General features: G+C 55.3%; 2 protein-coding genes across 4 annotated transcripts; both read right to left on the bottom strand.

Annotated features, from left to right (window-relative positions):
* Positions 1 to 9627: 9627 nt before the first annotated feature.
* Positions 9628 to 11088, bottom strand: LOC123055457 (putative disease resistance RPP13-like protein 1). The gene has a single exon (XM_044479476.1). It carries the CDS (start codon positions 11086 to 11088, stop codon positions 9628 to 9630), a length of 1461 nt encoding a protein of 486 aa, XP_044335411.1.
* Positions 11089 to 18459: 7371 nt separating this feature from the next.
* LOC123048204 (uncharacterized) lies at positions 18460 to 20054 on the bottom strand. 3 transcript variants are annotated; one of them, XM_044471353.1, is made up of 2 exons: positions 19157 to 20054; positions 18460 to 19063 (listed from the first exon to the last, which is right to left on the bottom strand). In XM_044471353.1, exons 1-2 carry the CDS (start codon positions 20018 to 20020, stop codon positions 18548 to 18550), a joined length of 1380 nt encoding a protein of 459 aa, XP_044327288.1. In that variant the 5' UTR covers positions 20021 to 20054; the 3' UTR covers positions 18460 to 18547. The 3 variants fall into 3 exon arrangements, with proteins under 3 accessions (XP_044327288.1, XP_044327287.1, XP_044327289.1); XM_044471354.1 differs by having other exon boundaries at positions 19011 to 19224; positions 19730 to 20054; XM_044471352.1 differs by having other exon boundaries at positions 18460 to 20054.

Raw genomic sequence — 20054 nt, 5'->3', positions numbered from 1 at the left:
GGGCGTAATTTTTCTGCACCGTCGTGTCGGCCACCTTTGCACCCACCCCTCATAGCCACTGGCTCCTCATGCCGTGTCAGGCACCTTGATCGACCCCACAGTGGATGCTGGAGTTCGAGGCTGTTATGACCGGGCAGACTTATGCCCGTAGGAGGCCCACCGGGCAGGCTTAGCCCATAAGTTATCTTAGTTTTATTTCACGTCATGGTTATATAAACAAGTTGTAAGACTATTTTTAGAATTAAGCAATAAGACAATTCTATTGCCTGGCCCCTTGAGGAGCCAGAAACCCTAAACCCCAGCCGCCTCCTGTCTCCGCCGCCGCCGCACTCGCCGCAAGGACGGCGCCGCGTCGCCTGCCGCCGCGCACCAGCCCTCACCCTCCTCCCTCTTTCCCCTACAGGCTACACCCTAGACCGGGTAGAACCCTAGCTCCTATCACCTTGGTATCAGCTAGCTAGGGTTCGACCATGTCTTCACCACCACCAATTCCGCCGCTGCCCACCACCGCCGCCGCCGCGTCATCGCCAATCCTCTCCAGGGCGCCGATGGGCCTCTCCACTGCGCTGATGGGTTCCACCGCCGGCGCCTCTACCGGCCAGTCGCCGCCTCCCTCCACGGGTCCGCCGCCATCACCCTCCACCGCGCCGCTGGTATACTCCCCGGCGGAGATGACCGGCGTCCTCAACGATCTGGTCACCGTTGTCCAGGGCATCCGGCTGTTTCTGGGCAGTCTGTACGGGCCGCCGCCACCTCTGCCGCCGTCCACCTCCTCCGGACCGCCCGCCCTACCCTGGTACTCGGTACCCGCGGTGCTCGCCGGGACCCAGCCGTCGTCCGCCACAGCGCCGCAGTGGCCTGCGCCGGCCCTCGCCGCGCCACTCGCGCCTCCCGCGGCCGCCACCACGCCGCAGTGGCCGCAGTGGCTAGCGCCGGCCCTCGCCGCGCCACCTGCACCTTCCGCGCCAGTCCAGTAGCCGCCCCCGCTGTCAGCGGCCCCGCCGCCCAGCTCCGGACTGGGGCTGTCCACACCGGGAGGTCTTTCGATCTAGCACGTCCGTTTTCCGCTGTCGCCGTCCCCGATTCCGGCCTGGCTGACCGGGAAGGCGCCACCGCCAGTCTGCATGGAGGCCGGGGATCCACCGATACCCACGCTGTAGTCCGGTGACCCGTCCGGCTCTGCGGGCCCCTACGCTGGCTGCCCCACCATCGACCGGGCGCCGTCGTCGTTGCTGCTCCACACCGCCTAGCCAATCGGCCATGGCGTTTCGACCCAGACGCCGCCACGGTTCGCCAAGATTGACTTCGCCACTTATGACGGCACGGAGGATCCCCTCAACTGGCTCAATCAGTGCGAGTAGTTCTTCCGCGGACAGCGCACGCTCGGGTCAGATCGCACTTGGCTGGCTTCTTACCACCTCCGCGGTGCAGCACAGACGTGGTACTACGCCCTCGAGCAGGACGAGGGCGGCATGCCCCCGTGGGAGCGCTTTCGCGAGCTATGCCTCCTTCGTTTTGGGACACCGATCCGCGGGAGCCGCCTGGCAGAGTTGGGCCGCCTACCCTTCACCTCCACGGTGCAGGATTTTGCCGACCGCTTCCAGGCCCTGGCGTGTCATGCGCCGGGTGTGATGGCACTACAGCAGGCCGAGGTCTTCGTCGGCGGCCTCCCAGACCACATCCGCGTGGACGTCGAGCTGAGGGGGCCCCAGGACCTTCAGACGGCCATGTACTATGCTCGGGCTTTCGAGCATCGCTCCCAGGTTTTGCAGCCGGCGCCACCGCCTCGCGGGGGCCGACAGCCCCCCGAACCACCCCCGACAGCACCTGCGCATCCGGCCGCTTCGCCAGTAGACACCCCGGCAGCGACGCGGCCTTTTCGTCGGCCCTCTCAGGCAGAGCAGCTCGAGCGCCGGCGCCTGGGGCTTTGCTTTAACTGCGATGCGCCCTACACGTCCGGCCATGTCTGCCCGCGCCTCTTCTACTTGGAGACGGCTGACTATGTCGAGGAGGACACACCCGTCAAAGGGCTCGGCGAACCCACCGCAGCGGAGCCCGCGCCTGCGCCCGCTCCGGCGACGGCCCTCGTCGTCTCGCTCCATGCGCTGGCCGGCATCCGCGACGAGCGGACTATGCTCTTACCGGTGACGATTCACGGCGAGCATCTGGTGGCCCTCCTAGATACAGGCTCCACGCATAACTTCCTGCCTGAGGCCACCATGCGGCGCTTAGCGCTTCAGCCGACATGCGGGGAGCAACTTCGGGTCACCGTGGCTAAACGGCGACCGCCTCCGGTGTCATGGGCTCGCGCGGGACATGCCCATCACTATCGTCGACGAGCACTTCACCATCACGTGCGCCGGCATCGACTTGGGCTGCTTCGACTTCGTCCTCGTCGTCGACTTCTTGCGGACTCTCGGTCCCATCCTCTTGGACTTCAATGCCCTGATGATGACATTCTGGCATCTCGGCCGCCGCGTCTAGTGGGAGGGCATTGGAGGCGCCTCGCCAGCGACGCCCCAGCTCCAGCTGGCCGCGGCCACCACCGAGACCGAGCATCCTCTGTTGGATCACCTCCTGCAGCAGCACCATGACCTCTTCGATGAGCCACAGGGTCTTCCGCCGGCCCGGGTCTACGACCACCGTATTCATCTTCTGCCGGGCTCGGCACCTGCGGTAGTACGGCCCTAACGGTATCCTCAGCTACAGAAGGACGAGCTGGAGCGGCAGTGCGCACTCATGCTCGCCTTGGGCATCATCCGGATCTCCACCTCACCGTTCTCGCCGCCGGTCCTCCTCGTCTGTAAGTCGGACGACACGTGGCACTTCTGCATCAACTACCGCGCCCTTAACGCCATGACACTCAAAGATAAGTTTCCTATCCCGGTGGTCGATGAGCTCCTGGACGAGCTACATGGGGCGCGCTTCTTCACCAAGCTCGACCTACGGTCGGGCTACCATCAGGTGCGGATGCACCCGGATGATATCGCCAAGACGGCGTTTCGAACCCACCACGGCCACTTCGAGTTCTTGGTCATGCCGTTCGAGCTCTCCAATGCCCCGGCGACATTCCAGGCTTTGATGAACGACGTCCTCCGCCCCTACTTGCGTCGGTTTGTGCTCGTTTTCTTTGATAATATTCTGATCTACAGTGCCTCGTGGGCGGAGCATCTTCAGCACGTCGCCATTGTCTTCAACGAGCTTCGAGTGCACCATCTTCATCTTAAGCGCTCGAGGTGCTCGTTCGGGACGCCTTCCGTCGCCAACCTCGGTCATGTCATCTCGGCCGAGCGGGTGGCCATGGACGCCAACAAGGTGGCGGCCGTCGCCGCCTGGCCGATTCCGCAGTCATCACGGGCAACTTCGCGGGCTTCTTGGGCTCGCGGGGTACTACCGGAAATTTATCCGGGAGTTCGGCCTCGTCGCGTCCCCGCTCACGCGCCTGCTCCGTCGCGACGCCTTTGCTTGGGATAAGGACGCGACCACGACATTCGAGGCCCTCAAGGGGGCCCTCATGACGGGTCCCGTCCTGTAGATGCCTGACTTCGATCGCCCGTTCACCGTCGACTGCGACGCCTCCGGTGCGGGGTTCGGCGCAGTCCTTCATCAGGGCGATGGACCCCTCGCCTTCTTCAGCAGGCCCTTTGCCACGCGCCACCTTAAGCTTGCGGCCTATAAGTGCGAGCTTATTGGCTTGGTGCAGGTGGTGCGTCACTGGCGGCCCTATCTGTGGGGTCAGTCTTTCCGGATCCATACGGACCACTACAGCCTCAAGTTTTTACTGGACCAGAGGCTATCTACCGTGCCGCAGCACGAGTGGATCAGTAAGCTCTTCGGCTTTGACTTCACCGTCGAGTATCGTCCGGGCCGCCTTAACACCGTCACCGACGCCCTGTCTCGGCGTGACGCCGACACCGCCATCGGTGGCTCTGAGGGGGCGGCATTCTGCATCCGCTCGGGCCCTCCTTCGCCCTCTTCATCGACACCCGATGGGCGACTGCGGCCGCGCCAGAAGCGCTCCTTCTTCGGCAGCAGCTGACTGCGGCTGAGCTGGAGGAGCCGTGGCGCCTCGCCAACGAGTTGCTCCTCCATGGGCGCCGGGTCTTCGTTCCCGTGCACGACGATCTCCGTCACCAGGTGCTGCTGCTGGCTCACTCGGCGGGCCATGAGGGTGTGCAGAAAACCCTCTTGTCTCCGCGTCGACTTCTACATTTCGGGTGATCGTGCCCTGTCTGTGACTGGGTGCGGTCTTCTGTGACGTGCCAGCGTAACAAGACGGAGACTCTGAGGCCGGCTGGTTTGCTCCAGCCTTTGGAGGTGCCATCTCAGTTCTAGGCGGACATTTCCATGGACTTCATCGAGGGCCTCCCCAAGGTGGGCGGCAAGTCGGTCATTCTCACGGTGGTCGACCGCTTCTCCAAGTATGCTCACTTCATCGCGCTTGGTCATCCCTACACGGCGGCGTCCGTCGCCCGGGCCTTCTTCGACAGTATCGTCCGCCTCCACGGGTTTCCCTCTTCGATCGTCAGCGATCGGGACCGCGTGTTCATGGGGCACGTGTGGCGCGATCTCTTCCGGATGGTGGGCGTGAAGCTCCGCCTGAGCACGGCCTTCCACCATCAGACGGACGGCCAGTCCGAGGTCGTCAACAAGGTGATTGCCATGTATTTGCGTTGTGTCACAGGTGATCGACCTTGCGCATGGGTGGACTGGCTCTCGTGGGCGGAGTACTGCTACAACACCTCCTATCACTCCGCCCTCCGCGCCACGCCATTTCAGGTGGTTTACGGCCGGCTCCTCCGGCGATCCTACCTGTTGATCCGGCCACGACGCGGACCGAGGCGGCCGGGGATCTTCTGCGGAGCCGTGACGAAATGCTGGCGGAAGTCCGGCAACGCCTCCTTCAGGCCCAGCAGTTGGCCAAACACTACTACGACGGCCACCATCGCGAGGCGGAGTTCGCGGTGGGAGATTGGGTGTGGCTGCGTCTTCTTCACCGCTCTACGCAGTCACTGGACCCACGCGCGAAGGGGAAGCTGGGTCCTCGCTATGCCAGACCCTTTGTTATCCTAGAGCGCATCGGGAAGGTGGCTTATCGCCTTCAGCTTCCGGCGGGTGCGCCCATCCACGATGTCTTCCATGTGGGGCTGCTCAAGCCTTTTCGTGGGGAGCCACCTGCGGCTCCTCCCGCGCTTCCTCCGACCGCCGACGGGCGTCTTCTTCCAGGACTGGAGAAGGTGTTGCAAGCCCAGCTACGTCGCGGAGCATGGTACGTGTTGATTCAGTGGGCTGGACTTCCGGCAGAGGACGCCACTTGGGAGCAGCGCGAGGAGTTCCGCCAACACTACCCAGACTTCGAGCTCGAGGACGAGTTGTTTGCGTAGACGGGGAGAGATGTTATGACCGGGCAGACTTATGCCCGTAGGAGGCCCACGGGGCAGGCTTAGCCCACAAGTTATTTTAGTTTTATTTCACGTCATGGTTATATAAACAAGTTGTAAGACTATTTTCAAAATTAAGCAATAAGACAATTCTATTGCCCGGCTCCCTGAGGAGCCGGAAACCCTAAACCCTAGCCGCCTCCTGTCTCTGCCGCCGCCGCACTCGCCGCAAGGACGGCGCCTCGCCGCCGGCCACCGCGCACCAGCCCTCGCCCTCCTCCCTCTTTCCCCTACAGGCTACACCGTAGACAGGGTAGAACCCTAGCTCCTATCAGAGGCGCGGGCCTCGACTCAGCTCGCCTGGGAGAAGGTACGAAAGGCAGCTACCAAATCTAGCAGATGCGGTTGTCCCCCCATGAACCGCTTGTCGTCCTACGACAAAGAGGACAAGCTCCTTCATGAGGTCCATAACCGCTTGTTGACCAGCGCGTAGACGGACACCGCCCACTGCCACAAGAACGCGCAAGCCTTGTAGATGGGCATCAAGGCGTCACAGCAGATGGCCACTGATAAAGAGGTGGCCGCGGCCAAAGCCTGCCTGCCTCGCTATAGACCAGGTCCGCGCGGTCAGACGTCTCGCCAGCCCGCCCTGCACCTAGTCCACTCCTTTGTCACCGACTACAGCTCCTCCGACTCTGACGGCCCCTCTGACGCTGACCCTACCCGTCTTTTCCACGTACTACAACTGCCACCGGCGAGACGACAAGGGGAGGGGAAGGTGCCGCGCTGGTGAATTGTGTCTTGTCATGTTTTTAAATTCGTGTATATATCTATGTGATGAACTTTCTACCCTTTTGGTTGTCCGAAGATGATGATCTTTTGGTTGTCCTATGAAATGTGGATGAATCCACTATGTTCTATGTATGCTCTTAATTCCTATGTGCACGGATTTGTATAGATTTGAGGGATGCTAAATGAAGGGTCGACTGCGGGCAGGATATATGAGATGTGAGCCCATGTTATCCGCGGATGTATGTAGGGGACAAATTTGTCAATCCTGGATGTAGATACCCTAACAGCAAGGTATTGGTTAAAAAAGCTAACTAGCTAGATAATCACAGTTAATTTACTATATGATGCTAGCAAGATGCCCCATTCTACTCCCTCCACCCATAATATAAGATCGGTTTTCAAGCTAACAAAGTCTGAAAAACAATTTTATATTGTGGGAAGGAGGGGTACACGTATTATTTAACAACTACTCCCTCTGTCCAAAAAAGTTTGTCCCTCGAATGGATGTATCTAGCATCAAGTTAGTGCTAGATACATCCATTTGAGGGACAAGCTTGGGACAAACTTTGTCAGACGGAGAGAGTACTATGCAAATGATGTCATCATTAAGCCCATGTGATGCGGTGCGATAGGGATGGGGTTAGCTTGAGAGCAAAGGAAGCCTTCATTCATCTGTTCTCAAGTCTTCAAGTATAGTACTAGTCGCTAGCTATTGATCTGAATGCGCAAAGGTTTTACAAAGTTCCACTTGCTCTCTCTGCCCTTATCTGATTGGACCAAAATACTATTGAAAATTTGCTTGACATGTGAGAAGGTTCTGAGTACTTCTGACCAAAAAATTGTTTAAGGAGATCCAATCTAGTGGCCGGCTGCAAGTGGACTTCACAATTTTCCAGCCAATTGAAAAGCTACAGATTTTAATCGACGCGGTTTGTTTGCAAAAGGGATGAAAGTTCGTGCCTAAAATTGAACTGCAAAGCAAACTACAGATTCAAAGTGAAGGGCGCACCATACTTCCTCGACCAGTGCGGCCGCGGGCAAACATCCTCCTCGCCGGACTTGCTTTGTAGAGGTCGGAGAAGCGCCCGGCTAGCTGCAAGGTCGTGGGGGCGCCAAGAAATGTGCAGCCTCCGCAATCTTCATGCCCAAGATCTCACACCGCCGCGATCCTATCGGAGAGATCGACGCGCCGCCGCCGCTGCCGACGGGAAGGAGAGACAACTAGGCCCAATAGACTAGAGTCTTTTTTTTAGACTAACCACAACATTCCAGGCCCACAAGGTTTAGGCCTAATTGCGCCGGTGCCCATAATGTGGCATTTTTAGCCCACATAACTTAACTCAATTTTTTCCTATGCTTCGCTCCTTTGAAATTAAATATCCTATTCTTATGGTTTCCCTCCACTTTACCTATATGAATAAAAGAGGCCCTAAGTATCTCAACTAGCCGTTGTACCGCACGAACACAAGTATACACGGTTACTCGAATATAATTAGAAAATATTTAACTATGTTTGTCTCCTGACTATCTTTAACGAGATATGCACATGACACTGCTAAGAGAGTTAGAAAAGCTCATAACTCATGCATCAAGTTCCACAAACCTATCAATATTGAAGAGGGAAGTGGACTTGTTTGCCATGATAGAAGATGAGTCGCCTCAAGAGTTATATACTAGACACAACGATCTTGTCATTGAGATCGAAGGATACAAGTTTGACTAGATGAATGATGTCTTTGTTGCTGAGAATTGGATCCCGTCGATTATGCCAACTTATGCAAGCATGGTGTTCCACACTGAACAACAACGAGATTAATTACCAGACACTCACCTCCGATGATCTTCTCGCTATGGTTTGTCACTCATAGGAACATGGCAAGGACCGTTGAGAAGATGTGTGCTAATGCTCTATGAAACCTTTGACCCAAAGCCAATCTCGTACATGTTCAAGATCGAGCGGAGAATTAGAAGAAAATCAACCTACTCCAAGGAGGAAGGAATGAACAAGATGACTCTCATAGTGAAAACATATGGCAAGATGATGGGCAAGAACAAAGTTCAAGGGAGTAAGAGTTACTCCAACAAGAACAAGAAGACCATTGATATGTATTGATACAATTGTGGCAATCTGGACCACTTCAATGTCAACCAATAGCGTAGCCAGGACTGGGCTATGCCCTGGGCCAGCCCTCGTAGCTACAGTACCTACGACGGCTATACCGAAAATAGCTACAGTATACAAGGGATCATAGAGCCACATCCCAGGCCATGGCCCTAGTAGCCTGGGGCCTGGCTATGCCCCTGACATCAAGCATGCTTTAAAGAATGACAAGAAAGAAAAGAAGGATGATAAGAGGTTCAACAAGAAGCCATTCTATAATGATGACAAGCCCTGCAAAAAGAACATGTAAGCCGACTTCATGTTATACATAATGTATTTGTAGTGAAACATAAGAAAACTAATATGGGACGGAGAGAGTACTGCTCTAAAATAGAAGAAGAATCAAGTTATAAATAATGTATTTGTAGTGAAAATCTTGGAGTCAATCACGAAATGTGTGATTTTTTGAAAGGTTCATTAATTTCATTTCAAAAAGAAAATGGCGCTTGTGCCTAGGAAAACTGGAGTCGGAGTCCATTTCTTGGCTTGAAGAATTTCAAGAGTACCTATGACGTGTGGGACCTAGCCAACAAAGGCCGTACTCCAGTTGGGCCCAATGGTCGGTGCCTACCGGCGACGATGAATCGAGCCCCAATCTCTTGGAAGAAAATCTTATACGACCTGGTCGTACACACCGTCTCGTGAGACCCCATCGATTAGATGACACGTGGCTTCACAAATCTCAAAGCAACAAAGAACGCATCGTCTTCTGCTTTGAGATTTGTGAAGCCACGTGTCATATCATCGATGGGGTCTCATGAGAGGATACGTACAACCAGGTCGTATAAGATTTTCTCCTTCCACAAACCACCATGGCGGCGGCAGCGCTGAGTCCACCGGCGAGCCGCGCAGCCGAGCACCTAGCACCGTTGCCGCACCTCTCGCGGAGCCATGGTGCTGGCTCAAGTCAAGTGCGGAGATCCGCAAGGGATCACGCCGCGCGTGGGAGCCTCGCCGACGGCAAACTGCGCGGCGGCGGTGCTCTGCCAGTTCTTCGTTATCCTCGGTAATTTGAATTTAAACTGGTTTCCTTCTCTAAAATCTGGCTAAGTCTGTGGATGTTGGGGAGGCACTACTGTGGGAAGGATCCCGGCTCATAGTAGTTCACATAATCTAATCTAATTCTGTAGAGGCATACTGTGATCTCAACCGAGAGTCCGAGATCTCTCATATGTTTAGTCGAATGGTATATAACCACTCCATAAAATACTTTATATGGCCATGCCAATGCATACGTTTCTCATGTATCAGAAAATACAACAAGAGTTAAATTACACAAGTTTTCAATCATAATTAAATTGGCTCTCCACGTCGCTTCCTCCCTGGCAAGGTACAACCTTCATGTGTGTCCTGAGCATGACTTGTAGCAAAACAAGCAAATGAATTATGAGGCGGTATCCTTGATTCCCATGAAACTATAATAAAGTCTCCTTTTCGTCCAACGGTAGGGTCTGTTAGAAGTTCCCCAAATGTCGCACTTGGCAGTTTCTTGCTTGAAACATTATTTGTATAAGGTCTCACGCTAAGTGGATCCAAAGCAAGGTCCGTTACAACCACTGGATGGCCTTGTTGTATAAGTATGGCCGAGTCGACACTGCTATATCTGGAGAGATTTCTTTTAACATATCTTATTCCCTTGTCCAATATGCTACGCCAAAACTGAATATGGAGATTCTTTCTCAACATATCTGCGAACACATTTGCTGAGGTAAGTGAACATTGAGCATTGTGCACTAACATGGCAAATTCATCTGCTATCTGTACTAGCCGTGGATGTTCCGTAGGGTCTACACTTCCCAATGCCAGTGTCTTGAGAAGGTACCTCAACTCATCATAAGACATAGCAGTAAGGAAAATTGGTTTCACCGATCCAAACCGGGCTAATCTTTTAAGTTTACTTATGATGATGATCTTGTTTCCTTTGCCCATTCTTATGAAAAACGAGTGAAATCTTTTCCACTCATCGTCATCTACATCAGAAGCATACTCAATAACTACCAACATCATTCCTTCCATAGTCTTTCCATTGTCAAGTATCGTCAAGAGGCTATCTCCATTCAATTGGAAAATGGAGGAGAAGCGTGAGCGAACCCTTTCGTCCCCACACGCATGAGCAACCAATGTTTTCTTTCCAACTCCAACACCACCTATGATCGGAAGAACTGCCAGTGCATGATTACTAGTAGGGTCGTTGTGCTGCAACAAGAAGCTCAAGAGCTTTTGCTTCTCAGTGTGTCGGCCGAACATGAAGTTGTCGGTGTAAAGATAAACATCATATGGCCTACGGTACATGCGCTCGCATCCACTGGGAAGAACAATAAATTCTGCCATGTTAGCAATAGCAATTTCTAAACTTTCCAAGGCATCATGTGACTCGAGGCATGTGGCCTTATCATTTGTTGTTCGACAGCGCTTGACTAAATACAATCCGCTTCCAGATGAGTCATTGATGCTAACCTCGTCGAAGCCTCCGTTGTCTTGGAGGGCACGGTACCTCGAGTTGTCCAGAGCACCATATCCTCGGTACATGGCCTCTGAGAGCGTCTTGAGCTGCATCATCATCCCGGAGTTGGTTATGTATCGTCTGTCCGCCTCCTCAACGATGGTGTCAGCTCTCATCAGCAGGTGTTGTAACCTCTCCAACACCTTCTCCTCCTCTGATTGGGCATGCCTCAAGGACTTGCACTTGTTCATTAGGAAGGAGTTGAACTGGCTCACGAGTTCACCTACAACTGCAGACATGGCAACCTCCATGGCCAGGATTGATGGTGTAAGTGGTTGGCCGTTTGTGGACAAATTTAACTAGACTGGCCTCTGCCAAGTCTGGCAGAGACAAGAACACACCCAGGAGAAAAGATGCCTCCAACGGCTCCTGTACGGAGCGGCGACCCGGGAGGCGATGGTGAGTGCGACACGGGCGCGGCGGAGGCAGGCCGGCAGGGCGCGGCGGAGTGGACGCTGGTCCAGTCGGGCGCGGTGCCGGCGTGTCCTGCTCTCAGGGAGGGGCGCAGGGTTGCCCCGGCGGGCACAGGCAGCTGGTCCGGTAGTCGCTTTTGGGCTCTGGTAGGGGAGGAGTCCGAGGAAGAGGTGGATGGCGTCGACGATGGTGAGGGGACGGCTCGCGGCCCGTCCCAGTGCTCGGTGGGGGATTTCGTAGCCAGGGCGGAGGAGCTCGGGGGTTCGCTCCACTCCAGCCGGCGGCGTGCGTTCGCGCCAGGAGGTCGTGGCCCTCGTCGGCGTAGATCTCAGGCGGGGGTGGCGCGTTGTGCTGCTAGGTCGACGACCCTGCGTCCGCTGTTGGTTGATCTAGCAGCCCCGGATGCGGAGGAGGCTCTCCTGCTCCGGGCCGCTTCGCAGGGCCCAGGGTTGGCTGCTGCGCTGGCGACGGCGGTCTTGGGGGCGGCAGCGGCTTCGGGATCGCCCGGCTCTAGGGTTGGGGCACCGGAGCAGGGGGGTCAGGTGCGCCTGGGAGACGCCATGCTGCTCGGCCCACTACTGGCTCGGTTTCGGACCAAGTGGCAGCGGTCAGTCCGGGGCGGCTCTGCCAGGGTCTTTAGGGGACTGAGGGTGGGCTTCACGGCCCGCCTGGCCCAAGCCCAGCGGAGCGGGTATTTAACTAGCTCTAGCTGCCCAAAGGAACCCTAGATCCGACGCTAGGGTTTCTAGCCACCAGATCGGAGGCGCGACGCTATGGCCACTCCGCCCGCACCCTCTTCCCTACTCGCCCTCCGCCGCCCCTCGCGCGCTCCTTCGCCGAGGTGGTTGCCATGGGTTCCAAGGCCGACGGACGGACGGACAAGCGCCCCCTTCCTCCTCTCGATCCCGCGGTGGAGCGCGGCCGCGAGCGCGAGCTTCGGGCGCAGGCCAAGGCGCAGGGCGCGGCGCGCGATGGGGAGTCGGGTGGCTGGGGGCCGCCGCCGGCGTGGTGGTTGAAGGAACGTGAGTGCAAGAAGCGGAAGAAAGAAGAGCACAAGAGGAAGGGGCTCGAGCTCAAGCGCATCGAGGAGATGCCGCAGTTCCAAGGTGACCGGTACGGCGACCCCTTTGCGGCGAAAAAGAAGAAGAAGTACAAGGCAGCGGGGCAGTCGGGCTCCAAGCCGCCGTCCGTGCTGCCTGCGGTTTCCTCCAAGGGCACGGCGGCCGAGCCTATTTCGGGGGAGGAAGCGGCCGGACGACGGGGAGTGTTTCAAGTGCGGCCGGGCGGGGCACTTTCAGAGCTCCTGCAAGTTCGCGCCCTTCTGCATTCTCTGCTCCCAGGAGGGCCATGGCTCGGCCTGCTGCCCTTCCCGTGGCAAACCCCTCTTGCTGCAGACCATGGGGCACGCCATCCCTGGAGGGGGCTTCTTCTGCCTGCAGCTTCCAGACGAGGCTGACGATGGTCAGAGCGGTTTCGGGATCAACGCCGCCATTCTCTCCGCGGCCCCGGGCGTGCTATCGAAGGAGGTCTTGGAGGTGGAGTTGCCGCATCTGTTTGAGGGTGTGTGGGACTAACAGGTGGCCCAAATCGACGCCGAAAGCTACTCAGTGGTCTTCCCGGACCCGGCGATGCTGCGCATGGCGACCCGCAGCGGAAAGTTGTTTCTGTCCATCAACAACATCACCGCCCTCATCCGCGATGCCGTGGCCGACGTGCCCAAAGGGGAATCTATGCCCGAGGCATGGGTGAAGCTCTGGGGCATCCCTCCCAAGCACCGCAAGGTGGACATGCTGATGGTGGGGCTGACGATGCTGGGCCGCCCTTTGGTGGTGGATGACTGACTTTGATTCGCTCCGGCCCGGTGCGGATGTGCTTCGTCTGCCGCAAGCCGGAGAAGATGTGGGGCTCGGTCCAGATTTGGTTCAACGGGGAGGGCTTCCTCATTAAGCTCGAGCCGGAGCTCGCTCCACCCCGACGTGGGGCTCCGGCGCTGCCTCCTCCCCCTCCACCTAACAACAACAAGAGCCCGGACAACGGTGACAAGGACAAGCCTCAAGACAAGGATCATGACAAGGACCCCGACGCGAGCATGGAGGAGGACTCCATCGACACGGCAGCGTGTGAGAAGCTTGGCATCAGGGTTGCGGGCGCTCCGACGGCACAGAATTGTCAAGCTCTCGACTCATCTGCGGCGGTGGCGATGGAGGTGGAAGTGGCTAACTAGTACGGCTCCAACTTGGGGATGGCGTTCCCCGATGCAGCGGCTTTGCTAGACAAGGGGATCACGGCGTGCTGTGACACAGGCGTGCCAGCCGGTGAGCGCACGCCGCTGCAGCTGTCTGCTAGCACCATCCTCCCATCCTTGGCTGGGTTGCCGGCTTCGGGTGGGCAGGGCGGCAGCAAGAGTGGATCCGTGCGGCAGTCCAAGAAGCTCGCGGGGCGCAAGGTGGCCACAGACGGGATCAGGCCCATGGAGCAGCTGGGTGCGCCGCCAACTCCGCGCCAGACGGTGATGGCGCTCGCCGCCCCCCTTGCGCAGCCAGTTGGCGACGTCCTGTTCCAGGAGGCATCCAAGGCGGCCCCTATCGTGCAGGCTAAGCGCTCCAAGGTGGTGGCCGTGGCTCTGGCCCGCTCCAGCTCGCTCTCCAGGGCCGCCAAGGCTGGCCTGCTGGCGATGCGGCGGGCCCAACTCCTTCAGGCGCAGAAGAACCTCGAGATATCAGGAAACGCCCCTGCCCGCACGCTTTATGATTCTGCAGTCTTTTTTTGATGATCATCTTATGAGGTGCTGAGGGAGAGTGGAGTAGATGCGTCGTGCTCGGGGGGCATGCGCGAGCTGTTGCCTCTGCTGCGTGCGACAAAGCAGGCGCAGGCGGCGATCGCAGCTGCGGCTGCTGCGCGCGCGGATCAGCTGGTGCAGGAGGCAGGGGCCTCTCAAGCACTAGCGACTCGGCCCGATCAGGTGGTGTTGGCAACTGGGGTTGCCCACCTCCCTCGCCTTGCAGGGCCAAGACGAGGCGCGAGGCAAAAGTGGTGTCCTCGCAGGGCATCCGCCTTCGTAACAGAATCATTTAGATGCGGGCAGGTGATCCCAGTTGAAGGAATACATGCTAAGAGAGGGGGTAGATATCGTAGCTTTGTAGGAGACCATCAAGACTGACTTTCGTCAACACGAGTTGTTATCTATCGATCCCCTGGAGAGGTTCTCCTGGTACCACCTTGCTGCTACTAGGCATTCAGGGGGCATGCTTCTAGGTTTTGACCAAGCAGTCTATGAGGTGCTAGCATGGGATGCGGGCACCTTCTTCCTAGCCGGCCACATTCGCCACCTCCAGTCTTAGAGGGAGCTGGTGGTGATCCAGGTCTACGGACCGGCAGATCACGCGCGTTCGGCCGAGTTTCTGGGCGAACTGCAAGCGAAGGTGCTCGCGGTGAGCTCTGCGCTTACTCCTCTGGTGGTCGGGGGAGACTTTAATCTTATCCGCTCGGGAACGGATAAAAATAATAGTAACATAAACTGGACCAGGGTAGCCATGTTCAACAACGCGATCGCTTCGATGGCTATTAGGAAAGTAGCCAGGTCAGGGGCATGCTACACTTGGGCGAACAAACAGTTGGACCCGGTGCATTCGGTGCTTGACAGAGTGTTCATCTCTCCCCGAATGGGAATTGATGTACCCTCTTTGCTCGCTAGTTGCTGAAACCAGGATCGGGTCGGATCACGTGCCACTAATCCTAGCCTCAGGGGAGGAAAGGATTCGGCGTAGCCCTCGGTTTTTCTTCGAAACGGCGTGGTTTGAAAATCCTGACTTCTATTCCATATTTAGAGAGAAGTGGCTCGCCTGCGTTAGCCAGGTGGGCTTCCAGAGGGGCCCCATGGACTTCTGGATCGCGGCAGGGAGCCGCCTTCGGGCCAGCCTTAAGGGCTGGGGGGCAACTTGGGCAGGCAGGACAGAACGCTAAGAGAGGGTATTTTAGCCGAGATTGCGAGCCTCGACCAACAGGCGGATGCGCGGCCGTTCTCTGAACAGGAATGGGCTCGTCGCTATGCGTTGGAGAACCAGGTGCAATCCTTGCTTCATGCGGAAGAGGAGTACTGGAGGCGTCGGGGAGGCCTAAAGTGGATCCCTAAAGGGGACGCTAACACGAAGTACTTCCATGCCTACGGCAACGGGAGACGGCGTAGATGTGCGATCCTTCGCTTGCAATCAGATTAGGGGTTGTTGCTGGCGCAGGAGGCCATCATGCGCCACGTTTACGAATTTTACGTCCAACTTATGGGGACGAGCGAAGAGCAGCGAGCTGGGGTGCGCGCTGACTTATGGGATCTTTCCCAGCTTGTCACCGACCGGGAAAATGAGGAGCTGGGGCTCGCCTTTTTCCCCGAGGAAATCGACGCGGCTCTTAGGAGCATGAAGACAGACACAACACCAGGCCCGGACGGCTGGCCTGTTGCCATGTTCAAACAATTTTGGTCAATCCTGCAAGGGCCAGTGTTCAAAGTGTGGAACGGTTTTATGCGTGGAACGGTAGATATCTCTCGGCTCAATTTTGGGATCCTCTCGCTGATCCCTAAGGTGGCAGGTGCGGATAATATACGTCAGTTTAGGCCTATCGCGCTTATCAACATCCCGTTCAAGATTTGTTCCAAAGCCACCACCTCCCGCCTAGTCCCGATCGCTCAACGTACCATTAGTCGCACCCAAACCGCTTTCATTCACGGCCGTAACATCCTGGAGGGCTCCCTCGCGGTTCAGGAGATCATCTACGAACTTAAACGTACTAAGGAACCGACCATTCTCCTGAAATTGTACTTCGACAAAGTGTACGATCGCGTGAATTGGAACATTTTGCGTCAGGTCCTGCTAAGCCGAGGCTTCTCGGCCATGTGGGTGCACCGAATCATGCAGCTGGTCTCGGGTGGCCAGACCGCTATTTTGGTCAATGGGGAAGTAGGGAACTTCTTCCGGAACAAGAGGGGACTGCGTCAGGGTGACCCCATGTCTCCGCTCCTGTTCAACTTTGTGGTAGATGCCCTCGCAGCTTTGTTTCGACGGGCGACCGCGGCAGACCACATCAAGGGAGTGGTCGGCCACCTCATCCCAGGGGGGATTTCGCACTTACAGTACGCAGACGATACCCTGCTACTGTTCCAGCCGGACAATCATAGCATTGCAACGGTGAAGGCACTGCTGCTGAGTTTCGAACTGATCTCTGGTCTTAAAATTAATTTTCACAAGTGCGAAGTGCTGTCTATGGGGATAGACAGTGAGGAGGGGCATCGCATCGCAGACCTTCTCAATTTTAAAGTGGGAAAATTCCCCTTTACGTACCTAGGCCTGCCACTAGCGCCACGAAGAGTGACGATAGATGAGTGGGCTCCTTTAACTGGGAAGGCGGGAAAGAAAGTAAGCCCTTGGAGAGGCAAGTTCATGTCCTCCGCGGCAAGATTGGTTCTCACCAACTCAAGCCTTTCCTTGCTACCTATGTTTGCTATCGGCCTGTTCCTTTTGGCAGAAGGGGTTCATGCCAAGTTGGACACGCCGCGGGCCCGCTTCTTTTGGGAAGGGTCGGGCCTCGAACGCAAACACCACATGGTCAAATGGGCTGCGGTATGTAGGCCTAAATCCTTGGGAGGATTAGGGATCATTAACACCAGATTGCAGAATATTGCGCTCATGTGTAAATGGATCTGGAAGCTCTCGCAAGGGGTGACGGGCTTATGGGCTGATATCCTTCGGGCCAAGTATTTTCCTAACGGGAATTTTTTTGAAGGGGAAGCAAGGGGCTCCCCTTTCTGGCAAGACTTGCAGGCCATCAGACCCGCCTTTGATCAAGGGGCCAAATTCACCGTAGGTAATGGTCGCTCCACCCGTTTCTGGTTAGACTTCTGGGTGGGTACTCGACCACTTTGGGAAGATTTCCCCGAGTTATATGCCCTTGCGGTGATGCCGAACCAAAAGGTGGCAGAGGCGTTGGCGGCTCCACAGGCCATTGCCTTATGCCGAAACTTGAACGTGCAGGAAGCAGCAAAGTGGGTTTCTTTGCTGGACCTAGTGTCCCCCGTGGCGCTTACTGAGGAGCATGATAGGGTGTCATGGCACCTCAATGCATCTGGGAAGTTCTCCGTCAAGTCCTTGTACCACAAACTATGCCAAGGGACGCTACAGAGAGAGGTCAAAGGTCTTTGGCAAGCACGCGTCCCGTTGAAGATCAAAGTTTTTCTTTGGCAAATGTTCCGGGACCGTCTTCCTACTTCCATTAATATTGCTAAACGGAATGGTACGGCAACAGGGCCGTGCGCGCTCTGTGGGTACCCCGAGAATGCAAACCATGTTTTCTTCCTCTGTCCTCTCGCGCGGTTCGCATGGAGCGCTGTTCGCGAAGCGGCTGGGGTCTCCTGGGACCCGCGCTCCTCTTCCGAGCTTGTGGAACTCCTTGACACGGTTCAGGGTCAGCACAAGAGGGTGCTTTGGACTAGTATAGGGGCGATGCTATGGTCCTTGTGGCTTATTTGCAACAAACTTACCATCGAAGGACTGTTCCCGACGCACCCGGCTAATATTATTCGCAAATGCTCTATCCTCTTACAGTAATGGAGTCCGTTGGCGAAGCAGAAGGACACTGAACTCATGAAGCTTGCCCAAGTCCGTGTGCACCAGGTCTATGTGAAGGCTAGGGAGCCGGTGTTGCCTACCTAATGGTGGGCAGTTCATTTTGTTGGCGAGCCTGCGCGCTCCAGGCCATGGGGCTTCGGCCTTGTATTCCGCTCGCTGCCAGGCTTTGAACCCTTTCGAGACTTCTGTATTAGTGTGTAGCCCTGGCTTTTGCCTTCGTTCTGTAATGTCCGAATATCCGACATTGTGCCTGTTTCCTTGTGGGCTTTATTAATTTAAAGCCGGACGCTCCTAGCGTCTTCGTTCTAAAAAGTCTGGCAAAGCTATTGGCAAAATCGAAAAGTCTCAAGGGATGATTTGACTGCAGCAAGTGGGTTGGTGACACACGCATACTTGTCTAGTTTAATAAAATGTCCAAAGATGTGACAAGGAGAAGCCAACTTTCCAAGCAGCATGAAAAAAGTTGGCCAATATTTATAATACTCACAGTAGGTAGGTAGGTAGGTCCAAATTGATTATCGTTCCATACAAAATGTATATTTTATTATCTTTCGTGGACTCCTTTTACATTTTACATATAAGTTCACTGTATGTCACTTGAGATCTGTAACAGATTTAGTTAAATTGTCATGTATCAAAATATTACAACGAGAGTTACATAACAAGTTCTGAAATAAAATTAGATTGGCACTCCTCGTCGCTTCCTCCCTGGCAGGGCACTACTTTGATGTGTATCCTGAGCATGACTTGTAACATAATTAGGAAATGATTTATGAGGGGCTATCCTTGATTCCCATGCAATTAGAGTGAAGTCTCCTTTGGGCCTAACAGTAGGATCTGTTATAAGTTCTCCAAATGTCACACTTGGCAATTCCGTCTTGATTGAAATATTATCACTATAAGGTTTCATGCTAAGTGGATGCAAAGCAATGTCTGTTATGTCCACTGGATGGCCTTGTTCTATACGCATGGTTGGGTTCAAACCATAAATGGAGCGGTTTCTTTTAACCATTCTTGCCACCTTGTCCAATATACAACGCCAGAACTGAACGTCGAGGTTGCTTCTTAACACATCCGTGAACATATTTGTTGCCACAAGTGAAACTTGCGAACTATGAATCACCATGGCAAATTCATCTGCTATTTGTACTAGCCGCGGATGTTCTGCTGGCTCTATACTTCCGAAGGCGAGTGCCTTGAAAAGGTAAGTCAACTCATCATGAGATAGCCCACTTAGTAAAATTGGTTTCACCGTTCCAAACCGGGCTATTCTTTTAAGCTTACTTACAATGATGACCTTGCTTCCTCTGCCCATTCTTATGAGAAATGAGTGAAAAACTTTCCAGTCATCATCACCTACATCAGAAGTGAAATCAATAACTACCAACATTATCTCAATCATGGCCCTCCCATCACCAAGTATCCCCAAAAGGTTGTCTCCATTCAAGTGCAAAATAGAGGAGAAGCGTGAACGGACCCTGTCATCGCCACACACATGAGCAACCAAAGTTTTCTTCCCAACTGCGACACCACCTATGAGCGGAAGAATGGCTAATGCATGATCACCTGAAGGATCGTTGTGCTCCAACAAAAAGCTCAAAAGCTTTTGCTTTTCAGCGTGTCGACTAAACATGAAGTTGTCGGTGTAAAGATAAACATCATATGGCCTACGCGACATGCGCTCACATCCACCCAAAAGCACAACAAACTCTGACATGTTTGCAACAACAATTTCTAAGCTTTCCAAAGCACCATGTGAGTCGAGGCCCATGGCCTTGTTGCCTTTCTCTGCCATTGTTCGAGAACGCTTGACTGGAATGACTAAATACAAACTGTTGCTAGATGAGTCATTGCTGCTAACCTTGTCGAAGCCCGCACCGTCTTGGAGGGCTCGGTACCTCGAGGCATCGAGGAGGCTGTGACCTCGGTACATGGCCTCCGAGAGCATCTTGAGCTGCATCATCATCCCGGAGTTTGTTATGTATCGAGTGTCCGCCTCCTCGACGATTGTACAAGCTCTCATTAGGAGATGCTGCAACCTTTCCACCTTCTTTTCCTCTGACTGCGCATGGCTTGAGTGGCACTTGTTCATCAGGAAGGAGATGAACCGGCTCACAAGTTCACTTGCAACTGCTGATATGGCAATCTCCATGGCCGGGATTGACGAGACTCTGCCAAGTCCTGAA

This window comes from Triticum aestivum, chromosome 2D (assembly GCF_018294505.1).
Source record: "Triticum aestivum cultivar Chinese Spring chromosome 2D, IWGSC CS RefSeq v2.1, whole genome shotgun sequence".
Classification (NCBI taxonomy): domain Eukaryota; kingdom Viridiplantae; phylum Streptophyta; class Magnoliopsida; order Poales; family Poaceae; genus Triticum; species Triticum aestivum.
This window is presented reverse-complemented; position numbering and strand designations above follow the sequence as displayed.